This window comes from Nelumbo lutea, chromosome 3 (genome assembly GCF_056320005.1).
Source record: "Nelumbo lutea isolate HS-2025 chromosome 3, American lotus-T2T, whole genome shotgun sequence".
NCBI lineage: Eukaryota > Viridiplantae > Streptophyta > Magnoliopsida > Proteales > Nelumbonaceae > Nelumbo > Nelumbo lutea.
The window spans coordinates 24,111,131-24,121,058 of NC_142686.1; the positions used below are offsets into that span (position 1 = coordinate 24,111,131).

At 37.6% G+C, this 9,928-nt stretch overlaps 1 protein-coding gene across 1 annotated transcript; it reads right to left on the reverse strand.

Moving 5' to 3' along the window:
• Window positions 1-6,712: 6,712 nt before the first annotated feature.
• Window positions 6,713-9,376, reverse strand: LOC148863661 (transcription factor BEE 1-like). Its single transcript, XM_088979617.1, has 6 exons — window positions 8,856-9,376; window positions 8,624-8,743; window positions 8,322-8,387; window positions 8,128-8,196; window positions 7,943-8,020; window positions 6,713-7,012 (listed from the first exon to the last, which is right to left on the reverse strand). The coding sequence occupies exons 1-6, from the start codon at window positions 9,270-9,272 to the stop codon at window positions 6,917-6,919; spliced, it is 846 nt and encodes a 281-aa protein (XP_088835743.1). The 5' UTR covers window positions 9,273-9,376; the 3' UTR covers window positions 6,713-6,916.
• Between the last annotated feature and the right edge of the window lie 552 nt (window positions 9,377-9,928).

The window sequence follows — 9,928 nt, forward strand, 5'->3', positions numbered from 1 at the left end:
CCCAGTCTCTAGTCTCTGCATGATAATCATGAACTCCATTTGGTTGTCTAAGTGCTTGGATGGGTTATCCAGTTATCCTCCAACTCCATTTGGGGATCTACTTGTCATGTATATGATATTAATTGCTACTAATTAAGGAGTAGGCTAGCTAGACTTTCTCCTTAACGTCATGCTACAAATTAAAGTGTTAAATTTAGAAGAAGACTTTAATTTACTAGGTCTCCTAATCGATCGTTCTCTTCTGTTCAGTTTTGCAGTTTTGCTTTCGCCTTGACAACCAAACAGAAAAATGACTTAACCCAAAGAATATCAGAATACATAACCATCTTGCTATAGTAGGACAATGATCTAGTACTGTCTCCATAGATCACTTGAAACCAGGTCCTCTCAACATTGGGGGACCAGCTTCAGTAATGGGCAATGGAGCACTGATTCATGGGCCCTCCTTATTGTGTGAATTCTGTATTCAGGCTAGCTATGAGTATACTTCACTACTGGACGATATGAAGTTGGAATCTTTTTCTTTTAATTTTCCCATCTGTGATAAAGGTGCGAGGTGGCGAAACTACAGACCTCTCATTGATGAGATGAGAATGAGAGGGAAGAAAGAAGATAAAAGAAAAGAAAGTTGTCTGATAGCGGAAGTAGAGACATGAAAGTAAACGGTCTCTTGGACTCTAATGGCGGCAAGGAACCCACAATACGGACTCTTAGGAACATGGCCATGCAATTGCATGCTACCTACCAAGCTATCTAGCTAGGGTTTTCATATATACACTAGGCAGGCGCTGGGGCTAGCTAGGTCCTGGTTCATGCCTCCAGGCTGAATGAATGGAATAGCCAGCCCCAGGCCCAGCTGAGCCAATCTGAATCATCACCCTTCAAGTTCAGAACCCTAGCTAGCTAGCTATCCGCAGAGACGAAGTTCTCTGTTAATTTGAAGAGATGGGATAAAAACATTCCACATGGTGTGTTACTGTTATCCAAAATCTGCTTTGGCTATAATGCTATATGATCAACATCTCTTCTCTAGTTCTAGTTTGAGGCCAAACTATGACATCCAATACCTAGATGTCAATGAACATGTCTGGATGATCTCTCCAGATGTTGGCCAAAATTAAACACACTTGGACAATTCACATTGCGAACATATATATCTGATATGGAGAATCATCCAATATTTCATTGATCAATGGCTGGCAGGTCTTAATTGTTGTCAATGTGTATGTCAAATTGCTTGCAAGAAATTTTAATGGAGTAGGTAACCCTACTACTCTCATCAGGGAAAAAGTTGTCTAATTGGGTCTATTAGGCTTCTTCTTCATATTATCTAACCCGCTTCAATTCTGCCACATGGAATGATAATGTGGTTGATGCAAAATGCTCAATAAATAGGGGACACTCTAATGGGCTGAATGGGCCATGTTTGTTAACATCCCAAGTCCACACATCAGTCATCAATCCAAAGTTTGAGCTTTAATCAAAATTTGCCGACAGAGGATATTATTAACACATGGTATATGGGCTTTAGGGCTGCAATTCCCCCATGAAGGTGGGGAGAACAATTGGGGCCCCGTTGGATGAAGATTCAACCAAGAAGGCCCACATATTCCTTTCAGCACCCTCCATTAACAGGCAAATTTAATGGCTAATATCAGTTGAGGAAGCACACTAACAAAATGTGGACTATAGAGCTGAGGTCGACTAAGGATGAACTAACTAGGTGGTGGGTAGTGATTGGCCACATCATCCCTCCACGTGATAGAAATAGGATATATATCTAATCGACCCAATCGAAGGAAACCTTATCTCTTGTTAGTTGTTACTGTTATTAGTTTCGGTAAAGGTCCTATAATTGCAATGCAGCAAAATGGGTCTTTAGATCAGAAGTTCTGCTATTGAAAAGGGCGCCTAAAGATTCCTTGGAATTAACTTTGGGTTCGACTATCATATGAAAAAAAAAGATATAATATCTGAAAAACTTTTGATCAGTCTCATAAACGTGGTAGTCAATCATCAAATATTCAGAAACAATTTTGCTCCCTCAATTAAGTATGTATTCACGGTGGATGACAAGGCCACGCCTTCTCTTTATTCAAGACTTTGGTTTCTATATTTGATGCCCGAAGCCAATTTTTTACCATAAATTCTTTATGTTTGCCCAACTGTTCCTTGAAAATGTAAATAGAAAAAAATTAACACTTCTGAAAACATGAATCAATTTAAATTAGAGATAGCCATACAAATCCATCTTACATAATAATTAGGGAAGAATTCAAGTAATTAGTCACTTCAGCTTCAGATATGAGTTCACAATCTCTTTGATAAACCAAAGCCGCAAGTCATTCAGTTCAGTTAGTTCAGCTGTTATTCGGTGGGCTTTTAGGGATTCAGAAACTTCCAAAGTGGGACATAACTTGTTCTTTATAACTTGATGGCCTCTTGACACTTGACAGAGCAAGAGTATCTCTAGGGGGAAGAGGACACCAAGTGTAATGTAATTCCAGAAATTAACGAGAAGATACCTGTTATTTTCAGAAGCCCGGAATGAAGATGCAATTTACCCTTTTGGCAGTACAAGTATGAATGTACGTATGTATATTAGTTATAGGGAAGAGGGAGGCCAAGGCCCAAGAGTTCTCTTAGGGCTGTCAATACACTGAATTTTGGTCTAACCCAACTTGGTCCAATATGAGTTTATTACAGATGGACCAGGTGTAATCCAATCCAATGAATACTTTAGACCATTTTAGAGTGATCCAATTCAATGTCTGGACCACTCAATCTGTTTAGATTGGTTTTAATTTAGACTAAGCCCAACCCAAACGTGATCCTTTGGCACCTATGCTGCTCTTAAGCCTTATCTTTTGTCAATGGACTGGATATTGGTTCAATGTAACCCAATTTTATATAAATCCATTACAGATAGACCATGCCCAATCCAATAAAATAAATACTTTAGACCATTAAGTATGGACTGGTCCTATTCAATTTGTTTTATTGATCCATCCAATCCGTTCAAATTGATTTTGATTCGGGCGGGGTCCAATCCAAACATGATCCATTGATACCTCTAAGTCTTCTCACCTTAATGTCACCCTACCTCCTTCTCCTCTCATTTCTTACATGTCTGAGTATTTATTTTAAATTAAATTATTAAAATATAAGATATCACAATGAAACATTAAAACCCTCTTAGGTCTTAATTTTCTCTAATAAATGGATCTCTTTCCCCCTCTCTCTCTGAGACACACATACACATCTCTAAACCCTTTTCGACTGGATTGGCTCAGGTTAAGAACCAACCTGGACCTTGGCCTGGATCCAAACCAAACCCGACCAATTTTTTATTCAACCCCATAGATTTATTTGCTAGTATTTTATTATTAACTTAAAACCTATTAAATTTGTCAGCCAGTATCTTTTATTATCCTTTTGACCTAAGCTGTAAAATAATAGAACATATGGAGATCTACTAGGTTATTAATTAACAATGAAGAAATTGTTTGATAGGATACCTTCCTTATCAATTGAATAGCTCCTTTTTAAAAAAGAAAAGAAAAAAGAAAAGAGTAACGTCTTTTCTTTAACAGTTCGAAAAAGATGTAGTAGTACTATTTTTCTTAGTAAAACCATCCAATCGGTTGTTTCTTTTGTGTCAAATATGCTATGGTGGACCTAAAAAAATTAAATACCTTTGATTAATAAAAGTTTCAACAGATTATTTTATGAAATCACGTACCAGAACAAGAGCTGCATAGTGCGTGCCCACTACTTATTTCTGAGAAAAGGGCCTCTTGCATATTCACCCGGCCTATTTATCTTGGATACATTGTGTTTTCACAGATTATATTTGTCTAAATTCTTTAGTCACTGCCCTATTACAAAGAAAAACTAATTATATTTCTTTTGCATTGCAAATAATCAAAATAAACTTTTGTGAATGTAGAAAAAGCCCAAAGAAATATAGTAGTAAGATAGTATAATAACGGACCTATATACCCTTTATAAACACATGCATGGGCCCTCAATTATTTTGTTAGTCAAAGTTCAATTCTAAGACATAGTAGAAATTAAGATCATAGCTAGCATTGCCTTAAGATTTGATTTTACTGCTTTGCTCCAATTGCTTCCAATTGGTCCCAGGTGATATGTCTCTCTTTCTGTGGCTATCACATTTATTTTCTTTCTTTCTTTTAAATTATCTTCAAATCCCTGATTGCCTTGTTCTTATTCTTTAAAGAAATATTCATTAGTCCTGATACTACTTTAATCATGATAGTAACTAGTCCATATCATATGAGACAATTTGTAGATAATCTTTTCCATCAAAACTGAACCCAATTAGGAGTTCTATCAGATCAAAAGCTACCCTTCTTGACAGGATGCTTTCAGGCATCAAAGAACAGATTTTTTTTTTTTGTGTGTGTGATAAAGCGATATAATTATAATTCTTTTGTGATTGCTAAAAAAAGAATAACCTAATACTTTAAATTTGGTGGCTAAACCATCCAGTTTGACTGATACTATAATTTCTTTTGATGAAAATCTTCAAGATGGGACCTCACATACTGATTGTTCCGGATTAGATTATAAAGACGCAAATAAGATATTGGGTGTAATAAAATAAAGGAATTGAAATAGCTTATGCAAGCCTCTTTATATAGGGAAAATGTATAAATTAAAAATAGATTACTCCTAGATGGATGGAGCCAGCAGTAGTTGAAGAGGCTATTCTAAACCTAAAATCTCACCTTTATATCAACCACGTGTCGCAAGCTTGTCTCCCCCAACAATAATTTGGTTTTTATCTCAGCCATGTTGAATAAGATTCTAGCCAACAACCTTCTGCAATTCCAAGGCTTTCTAGCAAATACCTAAGTGCTACTGCTGCGGGGATGGGGTGTTCTTGGACTTGCCCATTGTAGTCATAGTTGTCTTTTGAAGCTTACTATATGAACCAAACCCCACATTGGACACATACGTGAGATTCAAATCTAAATTGGGAATATGACCCATTGATTTAGTTAGTAAGGTGGGCCCATACTCTCTCTCTCTCTCTCTTCTTGTGCATGAATTCTAGAGAGAGGGGGTCTGGTCAAAAGGGAGTCAAAGAAAAAGGAGTTCAAAAAGCTGCTTTGGAGGTTCATGGGTATTTATCATTTGAGGGGTTGGAGAACCCACATTGCCCATGCTCTTGTTGGCATTGTGTGGCCCATTCAAGCTGTCATCCTCTCTATCCCAAAACCCTAATCCATGAATGCAATGAACCTGTCATTCTTCCTTTAATCACCCTCTAAACCATTTTCCTTAGCTTCTTTCTTTCAATCATTCAGTTTAGAGTGGTAACATTTCTTGGAGTCCAATAGTCCATTCATGGGCTCCACCAAATGCCAAGGTAGATCCCATGACTGTCTCTTTCACCTTCTATTCTGGCCACCCTGTGGGAATAGATGTCAAAAATTCTTTGCTTAAGCTAGCTGTCCATCCAGTTGACATACCTGCCCATTTTTTTCTGGACCACGTTCTGTTATTTGTGCTGCCTTATTGGGTCTAGAAGCTGTTTTCTCTGGTCAGGAAAAATGACTTCTCTACACTTTGTTGCCATTGATTTTGGGATGGATTATGGAGGTGCCAAACCAGATACGTGTCAAAAAGATAGGCACAGAATTAAAAAAAAAAAAAAAATCTTCTCTTTTCATTTCTTTTAGTCAGAAATCTAGATTGGATTAACCAGGCTCTTTAATTTGTTGAATTTAATCTGTATAAACTTCTTAAAACAATCATGTAATTATCTTCTTAATGCCCCCTTTATTGCACCAAGTCTGAAAAGATGTGCCATTCAATGCAATTGTTATATGGCAGATGGATTTCAGTCCTTTGGTCCAATCCTGGACTCCTAGTCTGGGTTTTAAATTGAAAAGATAGGATAATATAAATATCTTCATTTTCTTTTCCTGTTCCTTGTTTCTTCTTATTCATTGGATGTAAATTGATAGCAACCAAATCAAATTCATGGGATGGTCCTACTTGGACTCCTAGTTTGGATTTCAAAATGAAAAGATAGGCTTAAATTAAATGAATATCCTATCTTCTTTTCTTTTCTTTCTTTCTTTTTTAACCTTCCTTCTTATTCTTCATTGGATGTACGAAGACAATAAACTATCTAAATAGCATACCCCATCATATTTCCTTTCGGTTTTTATTATATGGCTCAAACAAAATATACATACAACTAATTATTTGATCTAATGGGCCTTCTACATGGGACACTGTCCTATGAGAGAGAGAAGTCAGGTTTATTATTGACTGTACAAATGTGCACCCACATTTTGTTCTTAAGCCGAAGGCATGGGCTAGGCATGCCCGACACAACCTTATTGGGGCATCACCAATATGGAGTTGAATTATTGACCAGTGACCATCTACTACTACTAATAATAATAATATTCTCTCTCTCTCTCGTGACAAAATTAATTGGCTGAAGTTTGCGGTTGATTTTCTTCAGGAATGCAAAATAGCTTGCTATGTTGTTCTATTGCGAAAACAGATACAACACGATAGAAATTAAGAAGCATTAAAGTCAAACTGTATTAATTATTTATAATACTTGATCTTGGCAACATGGTGGTAGTCATACATAGATTAATGGTTGGTACTAGGAAACAAATTTCATCCAGAACCTTGTGATTAAGGACAATTAACAAACAAATTGAAGACAAATGATATTAAAACAACTTTTATTATTGAATTTTAATTTTGGCCCCCACATGGGCGTATGGGTTTGGAGTACATGTTTTGTTTGCACGTGTGCTATATAAAGCATGATCAGGAGACAGATTTGATATATGGCAGAGAAGGAATAGAGCTTGTTCATGTGGCCTGCAGCAGTTGGGAATAAGAGCCAAAAGTAGAGTCAAAGGGGCCATGTTGATTGGGAGCAAGTGAGACCTCCTCCATAACCTTCTCTCATCAGCCTCTCTATCTCTTGTGCTTCATATGCATTTGCCCCCTGCAAAATGAACCAGGCATCCAACCATCACTTAAAAATGAAGTAGACAAGATCTTCTTTCAGAGAATGAAACAACACTTTGTACATATCTAAGAAATGTCGAGTCGAGTTCAAGGGCCATGGTCAAGCTCAGGTGTCCCTAACTGGATCGATCCTTAACTCTTGATCCGAACCCATTTTAGATTCAAAATTCTGTTTACAGCATGCCAATCACCAATGGATAGGAAGCAAATTATGGTCAAGGCTCTCCATTGTGCTTGATGAATTCAAAAGGGTCTGATCTCTGATGTTATAGAGGAAAAGTTTGTCCTTTGAATAGGGATAGCATGGCCCATGGGACTCTGGAGAAAGAGTACTGAGGGATCATTTCCTCATAAAGGCTAGCTATGCTATTTTAGCCCCTTTTGATCGATTGGGCCGGGGCTGCCATTTCAAAGTGAGCACTGTTTAAGGAAACCTTCCCCATACTGTGGTCCCTTGGGCACATACCAGCACCTGAATTCAGAGTGGAACTAGTGGTCCCAATTATTCTTTTTCCATGTCTAGTAGAGAGCTGCACCTGAGAACACCAGGGGAGATGTGGCCTCTGAAGTTTTTTTTCTTTTCCTTTCGGAACATAAAAAGACAATACTTCACTTCCATTTCTTGTAATTGCAGACATTGGATTACATTCAACCACCCTAAAGTGGGGGGTTAAATTCATTGTCCCAAGTCTCAACCATGTGAAGGTGACATTCAATGGTGCACCTTCTTCCTTAAAACTTTGACCAGATTCATGGTGATTTGTTGAACAAGACAGAATCCAATGGCGAAGCAGGATTCATGTCGTGCACGGCCACCCCATGTAGTTGGGATAAATAAGGCTTGGATGATGATGGTGAACAAGACAAGCCCACATCAATTTAAGGCAAATGGTGCTTAAGTATTTACCTGCATAGTTTCATGAACCTCCACCTCTGAGTTGAAGTCATAGAAAGAACTAGCTGCTGAAAGCTTCATGGAAAGAAACTGAGGCAAAACACAAAGAAGAGAAAGAAGCATATATTAGTAATTTACTTTAACAATTCTCCTTAATTCATTAGCAAACCATATATGATATATCTACTTGGGCTCACCTCAACTTGATTCTGCAATGACTGAACATAATTGATTATTTCATCTAACATCACTGCCATTCCCATTGTCTGCAAATCCACAAATCCTTATTAGACAAATAACTAAATACTCCTTGTATGAAAGAAAAGAAAAAAAAAATGTTTTTAATCAAGAAACCATTAATGGAAGAATCTTCTTAAAGCTGTAATCTTACCTTGTAGCATCCTGGAACCAAGCCTTGCAAGCATCTCAGTCTCTCATTGATTTTCTCTCTTCTTACCTGATCCACAGAAAAGGAATCACAGTTAACTCCAACAATGTCCAACTACTTATTTTTTCCCTTTTTACATGACACATTGCACTTTACTCTTATAGCTATTTTAGATCGTACAACAACAATATGGATAGTAGTCAGTGTTCTGAAGAAGACATTTTTCATTCTGTTATATTGATCGCAACAGGGGCGTATTTTATTTAATTTCTTAAAAAAATTAAAAAACAATATTACAGATTTACCCTTTCTGCTAAACTGTGACTGTCAGTGGCTTGGCCTCTTCTTGCTCTGACATGAATAACATCCTTTGGTTTTTCCCCTTCTTTCTCATTGTTTCTCTTTCTCTTTCCTCTTCCTAGGCTCTGTGAACACAAAAACCAAACACCCACAATCTGAGTCTCACATAAACAGAGTGACCATATTCCAGAAAAACAACCAAACGTCACTAAGGAAAAGGAATTAATAAGAACGTACGCTCTTTCTCTTAATCTGATGAGTATCTCCTCCCAACCCCGTTTCCGAAACTGTAGCAGAAGAAGTGATTCCGGAGCTGCTCTCTGATGCCGCTGTTGCTTTTTGAATCTTACTTTCATGGACTACAACATCTCCAACGGAAGCAGCTGGTTGAACAACTGCCGGCAATGCATTCGGACTGACTTGGTAGAGGAGACCCGTCGTCTCATCTGCAAAGCTCATCGAGAATTCAGGTTGCTGCTGGGCGAAGGAAATGTCACCGGAGAATCCCATGAAGCTCTGTAAATTCAGGCTGGGATTCAAGAAAGCTGTTGGGTTCAACTCTGCAATCTGGTTTAGTAGTTCCATATTCGAGTCGAACTCTAAGAAGGGGAAAGAAGGTTTGAAGCTTTGCAATTCTCCTGCGAACTCAGCCATAAGATTTGAGCTACAGACTACAGAGTCTCTCTTAAAGGTAATGGAGGGCGTGGCTGAGAACAATTTATAGACCAGCTCAAGTTTTGGATATACGCTTTGTGTAATACTGTAGGAATCCGTGTGGTCTATCACACTCTTTCTATATTGTTTTATTTATCTTTTTTCTATTATAAAGAAAAAGAAAGCAAAGAAAAAAAAAAAAAGGAGAGCTTGGTAGAGATACGTGGCTGTTTCAGTTTCCCTGGTCGTGTTCCCATGGTGGAGCCAAGTCCAAAAGATATATCCAGTAAAATGGGCCCCAATAAGCTTTTGGAATTTGGAAGAAATAATAATTTAGAAAACTTAGGTCAAGTAAGTTGGAAACATATTGATGGCTTTGTAGTGTTGGTGCATTGCATGAGAAGTGTTGGGCCTGTTGGCTATGGCCTAGTGACGTGACCTCTGAACATGGGATCCTTTTGGTTTTCTAAGTATTGCTAGGTCGGCAGTAGGGAGTGGAATGATGGTCAGTTGGGAACGCTCTCACCCTGAGAGCCCCTCGTGTTCATTTTATTACTCATCATTGGCTTTCTAATTAATTTAAACAATAAACACAATTAATTAATTTATTACTTAATTTTTTAATTTGATATTTTTATTATTGTAAGGATCAAAAT

Coding starts and splice junctions, on each gene's coding strand:
- LOC148863661 (XM_088979617.1), bottom strand. CDS start 9,272: ATGGCTGAGTTCGCAGGAGAATTGCAAAGCTTCAAACCTTCTTTCCCC. Junction 8,744..8,855: donor ATCAGATTAAGAGAAAGAGC/GTACGTTCTTAT, acceptor TTGTGTTCACAG/AGCCTAGGAAGAGGAAAGAG. Junction 7,013..7,942: donor AGGTTCATGAAACTATGCAG/GTAAATACTTAA, acceptor TTCATTTTGCAG/GGGGCAAATGCATATGAAGC.